Below are 21,478 nucleotides of genomic sequence, written 5' to 3' on the forward strand. Positions count from 1 at the left end.
GGCTTAAGGCCACAGACATAACTAATTCCCTGGCACTGTAGATGGAGAATGCCATGGAAATGAAATGCAAGAAACGACCTTGTAAATATTTGTGTGTTCAAATGTCAGACCTTATTTTAACAATGTTTTTTGAAAAATGCCATATTTTTTGTTGTTTTTTTTTTCCTTTCTATGTACATGAAAAAAAATGTAATGGTTCTTGAGAAAAAAAAAAACACATTAAATAATGGGCTGCAAATATTGCCCTTTGAAGAGGCTCATGGGAGAATTACTTATGGACAACCAAAACAGTAGTGGCAAAAAAAATTGCTTGTAGGTTCCTTATTTTCTTCTTTACAGGTTTCTCATATACTTAATTCCTGAGAGTGGAATATAATCAATGAGTTGTTAAATCTTTGAAATAATCAAAAACACCTGATGTTACAAAATATGTCGGTCACCTCAGATCTAGCTGTTGGTGAATGCACACCAATAAAATTTAGATTTCAGATTGTTATCTGTGGTAACAGAAAGGCTGAGCATCAGAATATTCTGGATTAGAAAAAGCAAAAGGATATTGATTGAGCTGTGTTTTTAGACTTGCTTTTGGGAGAGCTCTTTACTGTGCTCTGGGAGTGCTGTGGCAAGACACATAAAGTCTGATGCTACTTTTCCAGCTGACGTGGGTATCCTGTATCAAGCAGGCCTTAATCCTACTGTCTCATTAATGGAGGAAGCTAAAAAATGCTTACTGTTATTAAAAATTATGGCTATTTAATCTTAGACAAATACATTAAAACTGTTTGGATCCTGATCTGTATATTGTTTGCTAACTCTGCCCAATAGCTGAAGCACAAGCCAAGTACATTCACAGCAAAACTGTGGGCTGTGCACAATATGGTATGGATGTCAGTTGCAGGATGCTCTGGAAGGGTTGGGGTCATCTAGAGACTGTTTGCTTTATGCTGGAACTCCTCTAAAGCCAGAGCCATACACTTCATAAACTGATGTATACTCACGGTGCTGAGCAGATTAGGTGCTGCTTTTGCCACAGAAACTTTAAGGGCAATAATATTTTAGTTAAGGAATTTAAGAAGCAGTATTAGAAGTTTTAATGAAAGCTTTTTTGGACGATTACTTAGTGCAGAGCAATAAAATATGCCAAGGTTAAATCTCAAGAAAAAATCTGAGGCTTCTCTAATTTCTCTGCTATGTTGTTCTGCAAAATATCTGCTATTTGTTATTGCCTCTTCCATGCAAAATTATAGGCTGGTTTCATCTCATACACAGTTAAATTAGGTCTGCTGTTAGCTGAAAATCATTGTGTGTTTGGAGATACTCTTTTTGTGATTTCATATTGCAATCAAACGATTTTTGGTTAGTTTGACAATTGTGTTTCTCTTCTAGAGCTGGGAAGAATCAATTTTTCACAAGGACAAATATTTATGATAAATCTGAAAGAAAACTGCATGAAAAAAGGATAACATGAAAGATATCCTAGTATTTCAAGTTTGCTTGGTTTATATCAGAAAGAGTAATTGTGTATTTACACATCAAAATTTCATATTTCTTTTTTTAACATCTTCTTTGCTGTTCTCTGCTATCTTAAGATTTATTCCAGTCAGATGCGCAGCTGCATGACGAGTGGGCAACATTTCACAGAGCTTTAGAATTTCCTTTCTTGAAACAAGAGGTCTGTGTGATAGAAGTTAGCTGCTGCCAAGGCGTTTGGGTGCTGACAAGTGGTTTTCTCTCCCCGTTGTCCCAGGTTTCCCTTGTCCACCTTCTGAAAACCGTGCGGCTGCTGCGGCTGCTGCGCCTCCTGCAGAAGCTGGATCGCTACTCCCAGCACAGCACAATCGTCCTCACGCTCCTCATGTCCATGTTTGCCTTGCTCGCTCACTGGATGGCCTGCATCTGGTATGTCATAGGGAAAAGGGAGATGGAGCAGAACAACCCCCTTACTTGGGACATAGGTAAGTTCTTCCTTCCCGCATCGACGTATACACGCACATGTATATATCCATAAATGTGTGTAAATATATAAAAATGCATGTATAACTCACTCAAAATTTCAGGTTTTGCTCAATCTTATACCATTATTTAGTGCTGTTTGTACAGAAAAGGAAGAGACTGGCAGTCTCTGAATTTCTGATCAATCTGAAGAAGCGGGTTAAAATAAAAATCAGTTGGAAAAAATACGAGATGATTTTAGATTTTTAAGAGTGATTCAAAATTCAGGATCTGTATAGGAAATGACTAGGCAGACTGCGTAGACAACTACATTAGACAACTCATCCTGGTTTTGCGAATTAGGAAAATTCATCAGTCAAAACATTCCCTCAAGTGTGCAGATTATTTCTTCCAATGCATTGAAACAGATAGGCCCTGAAATGTCTTCAAGTTAAAAACTTCCTTTGAAATTACTGTTTAGAGGATCTGCAGGCTTAGATTTTTCAGAGCAGATGTTTATCAATGTTTATCATGTTTATTAATGGAATGCTCAGTTTTGGTCCAATCTTTAGTTTGTATCCCAGCCTTCATTGTGATCTGCGTGTTCTACATCAATTCTTCAGCTTTTAAGCTTTTCATTTTTTGCAATGAAACATCTTCCATAAACAAAGTTTATCTAAAGGCAAAACAGTTCCCCAAGAGAAAAAACATTTGGTATGGGGAAAATAGTGCAAACATCTGTGACCAAAAGCTCAGTGATATGCATTCAAACTGCAGATTGCCCTATTTTTATCTCCTTTTCGGAGATTCTTTGGTTTTTCTTACCCCCATTATCATCTGTCTAAATATGACTTAATTATGATAAATATGAGGGAAAAATAACAATCATATAAAAGTTCTTAACCTCAAAGAAGTGAAGATGTTGGGTCAGGAAGAGAAAAAGAAGAAAGCTCAGGAAATATGTGTTTCTAGTTTTTCAGTATGTTACTTAAAGACTTGTGGAGTCTTCTTATTCTTCTAAGTGGATTGTTGATTTGTCTTTTCATTTGTAAACCAGGTCTGTGACCTGCAGCTGAACTCCTTATAGAGAGCAAACTTCTGACAGAAATGACTGCAGCTCTAGGGGAGAATATACAAAGAAAGCCCACTGTGCAAAAATCGGTCAAATACTGCAAACAGAGAAACAAATCCAGATAATAATAATAATGATAATAATGTCTCTGTGGTGAGAAGCAGCTCTGAAGGCACTTTGTCAGCTTATGTAGGCCACAAACAATAGCTGCTTTCAAAGCATTCATTGCAGTCCAAATGATGATGGTGGGCTGCATCCTTGCTCCCTGGGTAGGGCTGCTGGCCGTGCTCCCCATGCTCCATTTTCCCTGAGGCAAGGCCATGTTCAGAAAACACTCCTCATGGGGCTCCTGGCATTTATTACTATGAAAACATTAACCTTCACCCATCAGTTTTGTCCTTTCTTGGGCAAGAGCAGTAATAACCAAATGTCCCAACAGCCTCACTAGAACCAACCCCAGTTCAACTGGAACAGAGACATTTCCCAGAAGTCCCATTTGTGTCTCAGTGCAGGGATTGTATCTGGGTTATCACGAACTGATCATCCCCCAGTGGGCTTCCCAGGCTGGAATTGCTCCTTAACAGCCCCTCACCACCAACTTACCTCAACCTGTGGCAATCAGGGACATTCCCTGGACAGCTGTAGGCAGTGCATTTCCACATTGGGTGGGCCAAAGCACTTAGTGGTGCATGCTCTCAGACTTTCACCTTCTACATGGAAAAGGGGCTTTTCTTGAGCTTACAGATAGGTAGGCATTCTTCTAGGGTTTTTCTTTCCTAAAGGTATGAGTTTGCATTTTTGCCTGGATGGCTGTTCCACCACCTTCGTGGTGGTGGATGGTCTCTAAAATATTTAGATGCTATAAATTTATAATAAAAATGATACTGCAATGACTCCTGTAATGCTCCTACAGATATTCGTTCTAGAGCTAAGTTAAATAATTTACAGCTTTGGGGATTTGTTTGGATTTTTTTGTTTGGTGGGGTTTTTTTAAAATGAAATGGTTTTAAAATGTTAAAGGTTTAAAATGTTAAAATATTAGATACTGGTTGAAAGAAAAGGGCTGAGAAAATTCCAGATATCTGTCATGAAGCACTTGTTTTGCAAGGACCACTCCAGCACTGACAAAATTTCTGGTTAAGCATATGTGTCACATATATAAGCACAAAAATTTATATTATGTTATTTTTTCAATCAGTACAAATTCTACTGCTCTCCACATGCAAACTACTTGCTGATGCAACACAATGAAATTAAGTCTTGGTCCTCTGTGTACCTTTTGCTATGCTGGTGATTGTATGTAGCCAACCTTTCTTTTTGTCATTTAAGAAAACTTCTAATGACAAGTTCACTACACCTCATAGCATCCACTGGGGATAATTTGAGGGGAGAATAGTAGTTGTAATTTAGAGTATGAGTGATTAAGCAAAGTAAAATGAGGTCTGGAAATCATAATAAATCATAAGCAAATAATGCACACAGGAGAAATCTTGCTTGGAGTATAATTAAGGTAGTATTACTGTAAGGCACTGAGGATATTCTGTTCTCCTAAAGGAAGACCTCAACTGAAAAATTTGTGCTGTTTTGAAGAGCATGTAAAAGAGGTTTCTTACTGCAGGCAAAGCAATAGAATATGATCCTTACTCTTATACTTCAAGGTTTTAATTTTTTAACTTTTAATTTCTACATACCAGAACTGGAGATTCAAATTTCCATCAATGCATCATACACAGAGTTTATTTCAGCCTTTGAGAGGCTTTCTAATGGCAAACGTTAAAAAATGCCATAAAAAATTATAATTCTTATACTTTTTTTTAATTAAAGGAAATGTGTCTCTGCCTTGGAAATTCTATTTCTTATTCTTCACTGGAATGTCTCAGGTGATGTCCACTTGTAAACAGTATGGCACCATGAGTATGGATGCTGCAATGTATGGAATAGCTGAAGTATAGGGATGGGTTTGTCCTAAGAAAGGAAAATCATGTCTGGAATGAAAAGAAGATTAATTTGCTTTTAATGTTTGCTGCTTTTTTTGGGGAGGTAGAGGCAAAGGGAGAAAAAAGCTATTAGCTTTTACTTAACCCATTTAGTGCTTCCTCAGACAACCTGTAGCACAGATTTCAAGACTGAGGTTTGCTAACACTTAAAGCAAACATTTTAAAGCTGCAGTACTGTTAACACAATACTTTGAACCTTGCTGTGCCTTAAGATATGCACCATGGCCCAGATCTAGCAGCATTTGCTTCGTGTATCTATTTCTCTAGCTAATTTAAACAACTGTGGTGCTTAATTTGCATTCGAATAGGGGCAATGGGAGTGATAACATTGTTCCTATGAAAATACCCAGAACAGAAAATGGCATTTGCTTTGTTCTTCCTGGACCTAATTGTAAGCCTTTATTTCACTTTTTGTCCTTATTCAGCCAACATTCACATGGCAAACAATTTAAAAACGTGGTTACATTCACAAATTTAGCCACTTGGTTGTACAGTGAGAAAGGTGAAATGTCTGGGTCTCTTACTGATGGACTGTCCTGACATGGGGGCATTGGGACATAGCGTTAAAAACTGGATCTCTTCTTAGCTCTCGTATTGCTAGATTTAGCTGATTACATTATTTGGAAGATATACACCATGGGTAGTGCTTTTAGATGCTGAAAACCTTTACCTCAGCAAGTTCTCCCATCTTAGGAAAGAGTTGTTCCATGTGCAGCATTTTGACTCTAATGCCTGATAAAACCAAAACTCCTGGACATATAATTCCCATCCATTGGAGACTGTGGTACTGTTCTTGCCCTGCTTTTCCCTTTTGGCATTTTCAGGTCCCTCTCTGTTACATTTCACCTTGTTCCCCCCATTTGTTTTCACTGGTGAAACAGATGTCTCAGGGGACATGGCATGATCCCCACCAACCTGTAAAAAAATAAATTTTCTGTTCGCTGACACAGAGTAGAGGCTAGACTGTGTTTAGGCTCCTGGCTGATAATAACAATCCAGTTCCATTGGATCCCATTTCTATAGTTTAATTGGCATCAGATTTAGGCATGGGCTCTTTATTTGCTGATTGCTTTTTGCATTAATATATACTGAGCTATATACTATACACTTTAAAGATCTTATTAAACACGAGAAAATTATTTTTCTACCTGACTCTAGAGGAAACAGAAAATATTGAAAATATTTCCTGTTGCTGAAGGCATTCATTCTGTGAGAACCATGTGAGCTGTTGAAACCCGGCTGTCTTGAGTGTAGCAAGCAGATTAGGACAGGGCCAAGAGTCAGGATGCTGGCTCCCTTAGATAATCAAAACTGTCAAGTATAATTTGTGCCACTGTCTCAAAAAAACATTCCTTCCTGTCCACCAGAAATTTAGCTGCAACTTTTTATTATTCCTACAGTAACACAACATTCTGGCTATGGATGGGGTTGTTATCAATGCAAAATACAGTAAAAAAATAACCTGTGTTTTTTATAGTCAATAAATATTTTCTTTGGAATAAGCTTTAAAACCAGTCCTGTAAAGGGCATTGTTCTTCAGCTGTTTAAATCTTTATTTCCGTTGAATACCTCAATTTTCATCCCAGGTTTTTACTCATTTTATATTCGTTTTTTAATGTACAGCACCTTTGAAAACAAGAACTCACATGTGCTTGTACCACATACTCTGCAACATAAAACTTCCCACACACACTTTGTTTATCACACTCTTGCAGTCAAGAGCCTTTAAAAGGACTTGGATGCTGACTCCCAGTGAACACTCACAATTAGCTGTCAGTGGCAAGGTGCAGGAAAAGGTGCTCAGCGCCTGAGTAGTGCCAGTAGGAAAGGCTGAAAATGAGACTGTGCCTTCAGGGTTTTTCAGTCAGGTGTTATGTCTCCCACGTTGGACTGAAGTGAACAGCTTTAATTCAAGATACTGTCTTCCCCACTGAGTTCTTCAGTAAATTTAAATGGAGGGACAAGGTACTGAAAGATCTCCACGTGGTGCATATAGCAGAGATTCTCCAAGTATCTTAAACATCTAAAGATTGTGATGCTTCTGGCCCAAGGCAGAAGTTGGCTGAAATGGGTTTTCCAAAATGCAGGTGTCCTACATCCTAGATGCAAACTTTAGGTTAAAACCTTGAGTTCAGGTTTATAAATTCTGCCCAAGTCCTTTGAGCTCCCCACATAGCTTCACTCTTGTCAGAATTTTGTAATTCCAGCATCAAGCTGGAATATCCATTAAGAGAGACATTTACCTGTAATTCTCTTGAATTTCAACAGCCTGGGAAGTTTTAGTGCCAGGAAGCTTTTCCCTAGTTTATGCTAAGAAACCAGACGCAGCTGGTTTTAGTTTTCACAAGGTTCTGAGCAATTTTACCAGGAATTCTGAAGGTACAGATTTAAGCTTATCCTTCACAATAGATACTTGTGGCATTGGTGAATTTATTCAGGTTAAAACTCAGGCTATCCTCTTTTCAGAAGAAAGATTATTTTTAGGTATGTATGCATCTGCTAGTTCTTCCACAAATATTGTATGTTAGTGAACTAACAAGTTCCTGGTGTTCTTAGACCCAGCATAGCCCTTAGGTAAATAGCAGTAGAATTCATATGGGAAAAATCAGTGCCATTTTTTCCATTATCAATCAATACAATATGTAATTTTTCAAAGCAATAATTAACTTTTAACTCCTGCTGTTTTCATATTACAGTAAGTCTCAGAATGTACTGCAGAAGCAGGTAAATATGAAGATATTTTTGCAAAGAAAAATTACTTAAATGGATAGATGTGACAGAAGACTTGGTGTGAAAGTTGAGATAGAGGTGGTGTTTATTTTTCTTTTTTTATATATGAATTATCTTCACTATTAACAATCTTAGATCATTCCAGCTTTGTCCCTGTACAACATTTCCTTTTGCTAAAGAATTAAAAACTTGGGTTTGAATGTGATATGAGGACTTTTTACTAAATCTAAGCATTCTTAAAAAACATTTTAAAAATATGAAAAATAATGATATTTTTTAAAATGTGTGATTACCAGTCTGCTTTTGAACCCTTTGAGACTCATGCTTGCAACACATTCTTAGCAACGTTGGTGGCCAGAAATTTAGTTCCAAAAAAAATAAATGAAAACTGAGATTTTGTGTGATCACAAATCTCCAGGTAGTGGGGCTGTCAGGAAAATCAGCTAATAGAAGGCACATGATAAAAGTGTAGTGCTAAGGAATGAAGAGGGTTTGGACCCAGATGATGGGAATGTTTGGGGCATGCAGGCACATGTACCTACTTCTGTATCCAGACCGACCTTCTGGAGCTGTAGCCTGGACCTACATCAAAACAGCTTCCAGTAATTTCAACAAATGCTCAGCTTGTGAAGAGCTGGTCCTAATGATCTCCAAGTGGAGCTTTGGGGAAGGCTGCAGCTGGCCCCTGCTCCTGAGCTGTCTGGCAGATGGCAAGGCTCAGCACAGGTGCCCAGCATGCCCTGGTCTGCCTTAGTGGGAACATCAGTTCCGTTTGTTTTGTGGCACTGTAGGAACTTAGTGAATTCTCCTCACTGCCAGAAAGAGTGCTTGTAAATTTCCAAGGATCTCAGCCAAGAGAACTGTGCTCTGCGCTAAAATATTGGTCTGGTTTCAGTGCTCCAAACACACATCCATCAGGTTAGAAGTGACACGTGTAGATTTATGAATCCTTGTGCAGAACAAGAAAGAACATCATGCTGACTACACTGCACAGCACTGCACAGATATTATAGTGTATAAAATATTATAGTGCTAGCTCGTTCCCCAGCAGTGATCAATTGTTCACTTCAGTCTGTCATCTCTCTACCTGAATGTTTGACTTTTAATTTCTTTTCCAGTCTGCTTCAATTATGGATTTTCTTCATTTTTAGTCATTAGTGATAACAGAACCTATTCCTCTAGAACTATGGTCCTTTCTGGTTTTGAAGTTGCATCTTTAAGAAAAGGAGTTTTAAAATATATATTTATGTCATACATGAGTGCTGGTATCTTCAATTTAGTAAAATCAATTTTAATGCTCTCTTGACCTGGGGTACCTGTATTGAAGGTTCATTGTTGTGTGGAATAGAAATATCTATATAATACTCACCTGTTTAGTTTTTTGGTGGTTTTTTTGTAGGAAGCAAGGCTGAAAATTCACTGCTAATTAATATTTGAAGGAAATGGTTGATGGTTACCACGCTTGTGAAGTATTTGGAGTATCAATATCTGAGAGAATCAGCCAACTAGTTTGGGTGGTTTCTTGCAGTGTTATAGAAAATAATTAGCCCCTGGAGTGTCATGCAGAAATAGTAATAGGAATAAAGTAGACAACCAAAACAAGAAGATCACTTTGAAGCTATGAAACTTTTCAAAGTACTCATCGTACAAATGACTACAAACAGTACTTATTACATTGCACATACTTTGAAAAAGACAAGGATATACCAAAATTCTGAAGCATTACATAATGATGAAACACTGTAAAGCAGTTCAAACAGAAAATTTTAATCCCAGGAGAATATCTAACATTGGAATGCTTTCAAATAATTTTATTGCTGTTTTTATCCTTAAAAGTTTTAGTCCTCTGTGAAAGTAATGCTTTTATTGTGCACGCAATGCGTAAATTTTCCATTAATTCTTTGAGGTTCACAATATCCAGCCTTGTTAGAACAAATATAAATAAAATCATTAAAATCATGAAGAAATTAGAATTAATGTACTATGTATTTCAAAACAACCAAAAAAATCTTTATTTAAAGTCTGCTGGGTATCTTACCGATTGGTGAAAATAATTTTTTATGTAAAATACTATATATGAGGCCAGATTTGGAGCATCTTGTGGTGTGAAATATTAATGAAAGAAAAGTTTTTCTTTTTTCCCTGATTCGGTTAGACTTTTGAATAAGGCAGAAATGCGAGAAAGTTCATCTGGCTTTTGAAGAAATCCTATTTGCAGATAAACATAGCTATTCATTATTTTTGCACAATAAAAGCAGAGGCACATAGTATTTTCTGTGTCTGTCAGTCAGTTAGATTGAACACAGAGAAATTTAACTGCTGCAAGGGAGTTTCATGTGCAAAACTGTAATCACCAGAACATATGTGGGAAGTATGTGTGGAAACCTGTCTGCACATGATAAAGACCTACACTTACAAATTAAGGTTTTGGAAGGGCTTATAAATTTATATTTTAAAATATTCATAGAAATTAAGTTTGTGGAAATTTTTCATTTTCTATTTCTAAACACAAACCAGTGTGTTTGAGGTGCAGGTGTGTGAAACTAAAATATCATTTATTGAGCTGAACTGAAGCATTCCCTTTGCATTTAGATTAACATCAATTTGTATTTTAGTTGCTCTGGGCCTTAGTAAGCCTTCCCTGCTGTTCTTTCCTATAGGCTTAGTTCCTTGATTAACCTGTATTTTCCTTTACACGCCGTACTTTGCCTTCTGATTGAACCATTTTAAGCAATCACCAAATAGCCCGCGACTGAGATACCCTATTGGATTTGTAGCCCAGAAAAAAGCAGGCATGAAAGTAGCTTATTAAATGGAGTGTGAATTTTTTACATCATTATTAATACATTTCCAAGATTTTGTAACTAATAAAAAAATTTTTGGACAGTTTTAAAGTCAAAGGTAAAAATCTGGCATGCGGATGAAGCCCCCTGAGATTTGACAAAGTGTCCTGCCACATTGAACTACAAATTACCTGGGTATCATTTATTAATTCTACAAAGCGGTTTCCATCGCAATGGAAAAGCTGTATCTGGACCAATTTCTGCAACCATGGCAGAAATTCTCAGTGCCACATGTAGGGGAAAAATCTGCCTAGTGAACACACCAGAAGAGAGGGTGGTCCCAACAGGCCAAGATCTTTCCACATGGCTTCTGTAATGGGAACACCAGAGAGTATAATTATTGCAAGTTGAAAATATTGTGCATAGAAGCTCTGTTCAATCAATTTGAAGTTTCATCAGAGTCTTTAACCCTTAACTGTACTTGGAACTGTAGATCTTTTGGCTGCAGAGAACCTCCGGGGTTTATTTAAACCAGTTAGATAGTTGAATCAGGACCATCACAGGCAGTAAATCAGGTCAAACACAGCTTGCTCCATCCAAGTCCTGAAAACCTTGACTGGGTACACCTTGTACTAGGGTTACACTACCCTCCTCTGAGAGCTCTGTACAATTTGCTAAAGCATTAGTGTCTCACACATTGGTGTTATAGGAAGTTCTGTTAGAATTCGGAAATTCCTACTTCTGTTTTAAAGCTCGTGGCTTGGCTGTTCAAACTGTAACTTTTCAATCTAGTTGAAACCCACAAAGCCTTTGCTATGTATTTTGAAATCTTTCCAGCAGCTGCTTCAATAGGTGATTGGACTGCCCTTCAGCCCCATCACATAAGTAGAGATCCTAGGGTGCTAGAAAACCATGTTGCATTCCAAAGACATCCCATTATGATGAAAATAGCTTTTCTTTTCTCTTCTTTTGTAGCACATGCCTTAAGTTTTTAATGTAGAGATGTCCTTTGCATATATTCCTATTTTCTATTTATTTATCATTTTTTCTCTGCCCTTTACCAGAGCAGGTGCTTGATAAAAGAAGGGTTTTCTGCTGCCAGAATAGAAAATTATTTCTGTACAGAAATGAAGAAATTATTCAAGAGTCTTTCCAGTCTCTCTTCCATTTTCCTATACCCTGTAAAATATTTCTGTTCCTTTTGTCCTTTCAGGTGACAGTGCTTAAAGTTACCTAGTACTTACATTCAGTCAAAGAAGCCAATGTGAAGCTGTGAGAATATGTCAATGAATTCTGCAGCATGTAAAGTTTTTCACAAGACACATTCTGTAAAAGTAATTATACCTAATTATTTTAAATTGTTTTTCATTGTCAGCTCTAAGAGAGCTGGAGATAAAAATGCTAATGCTTAGGATTCCCTTATGTCACACACTTCAAAAAGATCTGTCATGTGTGCAGACACAGATGTATTATTTCAGAACTGCATCAGCTTTAAAAATGTAGTGTACTTTTCCATTAAGACACCACCTTTCTTCTTTACTTTTTACTCTTTCTTTACATCAAGCCCTTATTTCACTGCAAATTCATGGGGTTTTTTGTTATCTTTAACTATAATCCAGAGTAGCAGATCCCGTGTTGTGGATCTCCTCCTCACAAAAGCCAGATTTGTTTGGATCTAAACTTCCTCGATTCAAGTGGCACATAATTAAAAAAAAAGAATTGAAAAATGTTGCTTATGTTCTAGAATCAAGGAATAAAAAAAAAAAAAAAAAAAAAAACAAGACAAAGCAAGAGCAAATAAAGTGCTAATACCATTTATCATAGCGCTGCCTGTCAGAGGCAGGTCCCTGTTCAACACAGCGGCTCCTTAGATAAGAACACAAAGGGGAATATTTAGACAATGCTGTAAAATCTATGGAGCAAGCAAGGAGAGGATTGCAGCGAGGGTTAGCACATTTAGCTGTTATTTAAACAGCATGGATGTCAGCAATAAAACAGACAAGGAGAAATGGATGTCAGGCAGGCTGCAGCTCTCTGTGCTGACCCAAACTGAACTCCATACTGTCATTATCATCTCCTGTGTGATCATGTGCAGGCCATTCAGATGGAAATTAGTATGGTTATATTGCAATTCTGCAATAAACCTTTCCTTTGCAGTTAGACCTACAGAAAGAAACAGTTTCTATGCTGGGGCTTCTGCCCCTGTTTTGCCAAACTGGGAGACTGCATTTGAACAGGTAATAGGTGCTGAGAGTTGGCTTGATTTCTGTGGGAAAGATGGCAGGAGAGGGGAAGGTACCACCTGCCAGGGACCACTTCTTGCATTACTCAGATTTAAAAAGCAGAGTCTGGAAGTAAACAGCTCTACTCTTGCAGACTGCTGACAGTTAGACAGAATGAAAATATAAGATATGTGTAGAAAATTACACTGATTTTCTAAAAAATATAGTCCTCTTGATATCTTGCTCTTGCAAATAAACAATACTTTTTTTAACAAAGATTTTAAGATGTTGATTACCACTGTCGCTCCTTCCATGTGAATTTATTTGCAGGTTCTGAGTCAGAACTTTAATATATTAACTCTTAGGACTGAGAAATAGTCATAAGAACTGAAAGATTTTATTTTGTATTTCTCTGATGGTGAGACCCGAGCAGTGAGAACAGCAGGGTAGAGGTGAGATTAATTTACCAACTATGCCATGCTGCACACACTTAGACAAAAAGCTTTGGTAACAACTTTAAAACTTACATTCTGCAAGTCTGTGTTGTGTGGGAGATTTTGGCATATTTGAAAATAAGTATTTCATTTTAAAATGATCTCTATTGCTTGTGGAGGAGAGTTCTTATTCCTTTAAAAAGATACGAATAGCCTGCCTGTAGTAGCTCAAAACCTTTCTGGCATGATTTGGACTCCAAACACATAGAGCTGCAAAACAGGTTTCTAACTCTTTAGCTGACACCATTAAAAAAAATCCTCATTACCATCAATATTACTGCAGGAACACCTGGGGTGCTACTTATGGGTCAAGGCCCTCTTGTCTCCATTGCTGAATTAACACAGAATAAAAAGGCTGCTCTTGCCCAAGAGGATATTGCAGCCTAAATATAAGATCAGAAAAGCTCTAACAGATGGGTACAGACTGATGGAGCACAGGGAAGCAAAGAGGGCATAGATGGACGTGCTCTTTGCACTGAATGGATGACCAACACAAATGTGTCTAATTCCAAACTTAGCTGCAAGGCATTTAATAGCCTGGAAAAAGACAGTAACAGCCAGATTGCCTAAGGAGCAGTAATGTTAAATACTGAAACTCTTTCTGCAGTGACACTGAGCATTTCCTTTAAGAAGATGATATTCACATAATTTACAACTTCTGAATATGGCCTTGCAATTTTATTTCTCAAATTACCAATACATTTAGATTTGCATGATTTACCAGTAATCTAAAAATTAAATTAACATTATACTATTTTAGCAAAAAAAGTGGTTAATTTACTTATGCTGCTATTTTTTTTTAGTGTAAGAACCCTAGGAAAACATACTGGGGAGAACAAAGCAAGATAATTTTCAAAAAATGAAAAAGTGTTTTTCTTCACTCCAAATATGTTAATAGCATTGGAGCTGTTTGTAAACTATTTATAGTAAAACAATAAAACTTTTAATAGAAATAGTTAGCTATAGTAAGTGCTTTGCATGTATTGCCTTCTACTATTGCAGAAAGTCGATATTGAAAATTTCCTCATCTTGTCCTTTCTTTGGACCTGATGGTCCAGAGATCTTTTCCAATCTAGTGGATTCTGTGATTCAATGGTGTGGGGAAAGAGAGTAAACAGCTGACTTGCAAAAGCAAGAGGGATTTAAACCTCCCACATTTTCAAACACAGTCATCTAACAAATTACTGTTGAGAAGAGCTGTACTAGCTTATCCCAGATTACAGTTTCAAGAACATTCCTTTTCTAAATTACTCTTTGACAAATGAGGCTGAAGGAAGTTATGACCTAGTTCTGCAGGAATGCAGGTGCACTGACCATGCACAATGGAGCTTCTTTGCAACAGTAAGTCTAAATGTTTAGAGAACTCTCATAAAATATCAAGAGGAATGTGTTCCTTTCAGGTCTGCTGAGTCAGCTCTTAAAATCCTTATACATAGCTCTTATAGGTAATATAGACAGGCTTCTCTACCTTGGAATAAATGTATCTCTCCTGCAAGGGGAATCTTTATTACATTATACTGTGAGACTGGTACAGATGTGTATTGGAGTCCTCCTCAGAAATGTGAGCAGCAGCACTGTCTGATTTGTTTAGCCACCCACAGAATACTAGCTGCATGTCCCAGAGATGCAATCCGCAGCCTTGTGAGGCAGCAAGGCAGCAATGCAGTGCAGGGATGAAGGGGACAACTCACCCAGAGCCTCATGGAGGTGATAACCTCTGTGTTCCTGCAGAGCATTTGCTGGCTTTTTGGAGACTGTCTTGAAGCTCTGCCCAAAGGGATATCTCCCACCAGTACCACTCCTTTCTTTCTTCTCTCACCAGAATAAACTCCACTTGTAGGCATGAAATAAATTACCTGGAAAGATAATATTTTGCCACATGGTGGAGAAGAAATGTAAACAGCTAATTCACAAGAGTTATCTACCAAAGAAGCATCTAGGGCTCTGACTGTGAAACTTTATCTGGGCTCTTCCTCAGGGATTTCTGACAGTAGGAGAAAAAATAAAAGTGCAAAACTTTATTTTGCAGACAAAAGATAGGACATCATCTAGAAATTTTAAGATTTAGTGCCTCAAATATAGTTAGATTCTGTCTAGAAATGTGCAGGGCATGAAATGTGGGAAGCTGTTGGTAATTCATGTGGACTGTGTTTTGTAGAGTGTTTATGTAGCATTTTGCACTAGATGGAAGATATTCCAAACTCCAGACTGTTCTAACTCATTGGTAACTAAATATTTTAAAATATAGCTTTCCAACATTGTTTTCTAATAAAATGCTATCATTGTAAATATTTAATATCAGGCCTTTTGTTCTACTATTTTTAAGCCACAAATATGCCCAGGACTGATCAAGCAGAGGCTTTTTGCATTACAAATCTTATGGTGTCTTCACTGGGGTGGATTGCGAGCTTCAAATAGGAGGTACCTCTCCTTGCACTTATGGCTTCCCAAAACAGAAATTTAAATTGTTTAACAGACCACACCTTAATAATGACAAGAAATTACTTCCTACAAGGAAGTTTTGTGCATATCCTGAAGGTGGCATCAATTTTACCATGAGAAAAGAGAAATGCTACTTTTTTGTTCTAAGTAGTGATACTTGCAGATAAATTATCTGATAAAATTCAACTCAGAGTTGAATTTTATCAGATAATTAAAGCCTAATTTTCAGGTTTTCAGCACTTTGTGGGCTCAGCTGTGTTTTTCTTGTTACAAGGAACATTGCAATTAGATCTTAGATATTTTTTTCCTTTTTTGATTCCTTGATTGTGCTCCTCTTCCTACTGAAACTGATTAGTTCATTGAGTATTTATTTCACCATGGAAGTTTCATTTTCAGGGAAAACAATGGGTCAATATCTTGTTATGACTTTGTCAAGTTAGATGAGTTGAAGCTCAGCAAAGTGTATTATTTTAATGCTACCTTTCTAAGTGCACATTCAAGTAGAAATACAAAAGCCAATTTATTGACAAAGAATATTCGTTAGTCTTATAAAAGAATTCACCTTTCAACTCAAATTAACTTTTGGTGCACCTGACAGAGGTTAAGCTTGTATGTAAAAACGCTCTAACACAGCAAGGATTTCACATTTATCTTGGAAAGTTCTATGGGTTATGAAAGCATTTAAGAAATCTGTGTCAATGTATGTCCTTAGTAAATACCTTCCCTAAGGATCTTGGGGATGATACAGTGTCCTCCAGATTATTGCACCTGCAAAGGGTAAGGCAGGCACTCAAAAGGAACCAGATATGAAGGTATTCATGTCACCCACCTGCCTTTGACTGCAGAAGTTTGTGTATCTTGAATGTCCAAGCCTCATGAGCAATACAGGAACCTTTAATATTTATCATTGTTTTTCTCTTCTGACTACATTACGTCCAAATTCAAACTTTCCCTGGATGATGTTACAGATGCTCAAAAACCAGTGATAAAATTCCCAAAATCTGGCAGAAGATTACAATTTCACTTGATATATGCTCAAACCCTGATTTTTAAATTTCATCCATTAAAAAAAATTTTAAAAAGAAAAAGTAGATGCGAGGGTCTGAATTGTCAGCTTTATTAGGAGTGTGTTTGTGCCTTGGATTTTGGCTCATGACCATCTCTCTCTTCATGTGCTAATTTGGGAAGAGATATAATAAAAATCCTATCCAGTTTCTCTGCAATGGAAATCAAATGGCATATTTATTGAATCTATCCATTCCAAGTGTTCACCTGAATTCCAATATGACAAGGATCCTCAAAGTTGCTACTGGGATCTGTAATTTTGGAGACATGTCTCATCATAGTTTGTCTTTGAGACTGATGTGGCTTTGAAATTCTCAACTATTTTACTTGTAATTTTAAAATATTCCATTTTTGTAGTTTCCATTTTTTGCAAGCTCCCCAAAAATATGCCGTTAATATTATCACAGGGATGTTTAAGTGATGCAGATATATAACACTTACATGAAAGATGACTCGATTTTTGTTTATGGATTAGACTTTAAAGAGGTGAACATCTGAGATCTGAAGCATGAAATCTTATAAAATGTCCTCTCCCCTCTGAAGATTTTATCTGCTGAATAGAAAGAGGCATGGAGCACTTGATGCAAAAGGGATTATTTTTCTCCAATTTTGATTACATATTAAAGGAGGTTTTGAGGTGTTTGCTTTTCTCTTCTTATTGTCTGTGAAGTGCACATGCATCAAGTAAATGTATATAGATTTCCATATATGTCTGTGGAAAATCTTGTGTGGTTTCCATCAAAGTAATATCCCCATGTGTCACATTCTGGCACTTAAAAATCTACTCAGCCAGAGGTTAAGTATAATCTGCTTGTACAAATTTAACCTAGCCCTTCATTACCTGGGTTAGCTGATGCAACCAATGCACCAGAAATCTGGGATTATGACCTTAACATAGAAAAATGGGGGAAAATACTAAAATAGACATAAACTAGATTTAGAAGTATACAGAAAATGGGTTTCAAAGGTAAGAGAAAGGCAATGCTATGATGTGCGGAGGGCAGACACCCCTGCCTTGCATTGATCCAAAGCACTAATCCCCATCCTTGCTGCACACATGGCAGCTCCAAGTCAGCACAGCTGGTGTCTGGGCTCTGCTCCCAGGGTCACACAGGGCAGCCTTGAGAGCACCTCTACCACAAGGACTTCATTCACAGGCAGCTGAGGTAAAATTATGTTTCATATATGCCCAGTTAAACCTGTTTCTTTTTTATGCCATGGCAAAAATTTCCCTCCACAACATTTAAATGCTGCAGTAGGTGTTCCTTTACTTCTGTAACACTACCAGTCTCATCCATAGCCATGTTATGTCTTTCTAGTTTAAGGAAAAAAATCATTAAATTCAGCATAATAAAGACCACACTCTGATAAGAACCATATTTTTCAAAGCTAAAATAAATGGTATTTAGAATAAATTATTTTGAGACTTTAACATTTTTAAGCCATCTCGGTACTTGAGAAATATGTTATTGTCTTTATCATATTTGTTTTCCTTCTCTTTTTAGGTGTCCACTCTTTGCAGGAAAGCGTGTTAGCAGAATAAAGATCAAGGGAACTAGATTAATGCCAATTGTTCCTGATTGTCCTGCAGCCATTATAATTATGTCTGTTATATTAATATCAAAATCACTCTAGTTTAAATTTCATGCATTGCTAATTAACTTTTACTTATCTTGAATACCAGCTAATTTTCTTAAAATATAATCCTCTTGGCCAGAGCTGTTCCTTTGTACCCTGTACTTGTTGACATATCATATAGACGTACTTCTGATTTCCTCTTACACAGACAAGGCTTATTTATTGTCTTCATTTTGAAAAGAGCATAAATTCATGTCCTTTATTTTACTAGTGTGCAATTCTGCCCATTTAAGCACAGCTGGAGCTGTGTTTTCACACTCTCAGAGCCTGTAACTATGTCACATTTTCAGGACTGTGTCTTGTTTGGTGGGGTTTTTTTGGGGGGGGAGGAAAGGGGAAAGGTTTACGGGGGTGGTGTGTTATTTTTTCCCTAATTCATGTGAAAGAAAAGCCTGATTCCTGTTCTTCGTTCTTCTTATTGACCCAGTCCAGTAACATCTGGCACATTTCTGTCCATCCAGAAGCAGTGGTAGGATGCTCTTGTCATCTCTGGTGTTCTTTAATCCTAAAACCATCTGCTCTGGTACCTGGGAGCCTCCCCTAACAGGACAGGCAAAGCTCCACTATAAATCAAACCTGTAACCAGATGATCAGGTTTTGCGACAATGAAAAAGTAACAGCAATATTCCGCAGGGTGAAATAGTAGGAATGCTGTTGTTTGGTCTATTAATAGTCTGGGGAAAAACCACAAATGTTTTAGCAGGGAAAAACTGCACATGTCAGAAAAATTTTGGCTAGACAGAGATAAAAAACTTTGAAGCTCTTGTGAAGAATCTGAGTAATCACCATGAGAACAGAGGCAATGATTATTCAATAATTTAGTCATACACACAAGAAGTAAAATGATTTCATCTTATACACCTTTAGATTCTGAATGTGTTATATCAGTCAGCAACATCTAGAGAGTAATTGTGCAAAATTCTTTGGAAGAAATCTTAAAATGAAGCTACTGTTTTAATGTCTAATGAATGATAATTAGGGTTTGATATGGTAAAATGTATTCATTATGCTGTTCTAAAAGATCTCATCTGAAATGCAATATTAGCTCTGGCCTCCCCTCTTCAAATGAACTTTAGCTATGATACATTCTGAGGAAACCATACAGACAGTTGAGGGAAGTGAGTTGGACATCTAAAATCAAAGAAACTGTAATCCCATGTGCTTTTACCTAAAAAGAAGGAAATTCATCTACTTGGTCTCTCTTCATAACTGTTCTGCCTAAAGGTTTATTTTGTGGAGCTTAATACAAAGAGATATAGAGACGGATACAACTGGGAATCTTGGTTCATTGAGATCAACAGAAACTTTGACCATTTTTCCCCATTTAAAATGGAAATATGAGATGTTTATTTGCAGATCAGAGGGTGCTGCTAAGTGATGAAAGGGTGATGTACTTTGCTGTGCAAAACTACAGCTCTAGATCTGAAATTAGGAGCTATCAGCAGTGATCAGGGACAACTGAAGTAGGAACCAGCACAGCTCTCAGGCTACACGGTGATTTTCATTTAAAAATGCATTCCAGTGATGAAGGATCTAATTTTTCTTGTACAGTTTTTATCTTCTCCTTAATGGCACTAAACTTTTCACTGCAACACACATTAGTAGTCATAGGATAGTGACTTCTGTATTAAAACTTAAAATCTTTTAATGTCAGAAGGCTGCATATGCTAGAGTTCAGGACATTTTTCTATTATTATTTCTTTTCAGTTGAGTCAGAAAAATAAAACAGCCTCAGACATACTCCTTAAATATAATCCCCACTAAATACAATACACAATATCCTTCAGTTAATTCCAGCATTTCTCGCTACCTTTTGTCTTTGTCTACTATTAGCTTAGTATTGCTTATTGTCTCTCCTCACTAACATGAAAGGGCCAGGTATTGTCTTGCCCTGAATGAGATTGAAATACTGTTTAGACATCAAAAAAAGTGGTTATGTGAGAGCAGACAGGCTTTTCTACCTTGATATTTCCCATAGGAATACTTGAAATCCCTAAATTTGATGTGGAATCACAGCTGAGAGAAGCTCAGCCTTTGTCTCATACTTTTCTCTTTCAGCATCATCACTGCTATTGCTTTCAGACATTCAGGGATGCTTTCAGAGGCACTTCTTATCCACACCTTTTTACTCTTCTTTACACTGTAGTGCAGAATAAACCAGAGACCTGGGGCTTTTTTTAAACTGGAAAAGAAAATGTTGCTCTTGTTTTTAAAATAAGTACTATAGTTAATTAATGCATTAGAAAAAGGAACTAATTTCTAAGTTTTTTAAGTACCAGACAGTATTTTGATATGTTAAGTGTCTGGCATAAAAGGAAAAATCTCAGTAGTAGTATAGAATGAAGCTCCAAATTATAGGGAGTATTGTACATACCCAAGGCAGAGAAAGCACCAAGCCAGGAGAAGGACTGATTTTCTGGATGTCTAGCAAATGAAATAATGTGATTTACATCCAGTTTAAAAGTATGTCATCTATGGAGGTTTAAAAGCTTTTTTTAGGCTTCTGCTGATACTTGAGCACTTCCCAGATATAAGTAAATGAAACTCAATACAGATTCTTACAGCAATTTTCAAAGTAGCCTAATGGAGCTAGATATCCAATTCCTATTGACTTTTCCAATGGGACTTGATTACTTAAGTGCTCTTTTTCTCTTTGAAAGGCCTTCCTCTTAATTATGCTAATTGGTGCTTTAAAATGTTTTCAAAGTCAGAGAGCTGTGCCTAGACAATGCTAATTCTGAACCAGACACGATTCATAATGCTAAATTCTAGGAAGCTCCCTCTGACTACAAGGTATATTTATTTTTCTCTTCTTCCCTGAGGGCAGAAATTAATTACTCAAGCTTGCCAGAGAATCTGCTGAGAGCTGTTACCTACAGGAACTGAAGAGGAAAATGCATTAGTCAGTGATGCTACCTCATGACTATTTCCATTGGCTGATGAAAGTATTTACACCCAACTGTATCTTGCCTCTACCCTGAAACTGAAAAAAATATAAAATGCAGTGCTATCAACAAATATGAGAAATACAGGTGATCTGGAAGGTATTGCAGCATTTTATATGCTCTGGCTGGAACACCACTTTATACAATTTTTTCAGAAG

General features: G+C 37.0%; 1 protein-coding gene across 1 annotated transcript in view; it reads left to right on the forward strand.

Moving 5' to 3' along the window:
• Positions 1 to 21,478, forward strand: part of KCNH8 (potassium voltage-gated channel subfamily H member 8) — a 175,692-nt gene that overhangs the window by 106,643 nt on the left and 47,571 nt on the right. The window contains exon 7 of the mRNA XM_059477280.1: positions 1,748 to 1,955. Coding sequence (XP_059333263.1) covers positions 1,748 to 1,955 — 208 coding nt within the window. The remainder of the gene's footprint in view (positions 1 to 1,747; positions 1,956 to 21,478) is intronic.

This window comes from Ammospiza nelsoni, chromosome 1, assembly GCF_027579445.1.
Source record: "Ammospiza nelsoni isolate bAmmNel1 chromosome 1, bAmmNel1.pri, whole genome shotgun sequence".
Classification (NCBI taxonomy): domain Eukaryota; kingdom Metazoa; phylum Chordata; class Aves; order Passeriformes; family Passerellidae; genus Ammospiza; species Ammospiza nelsoni.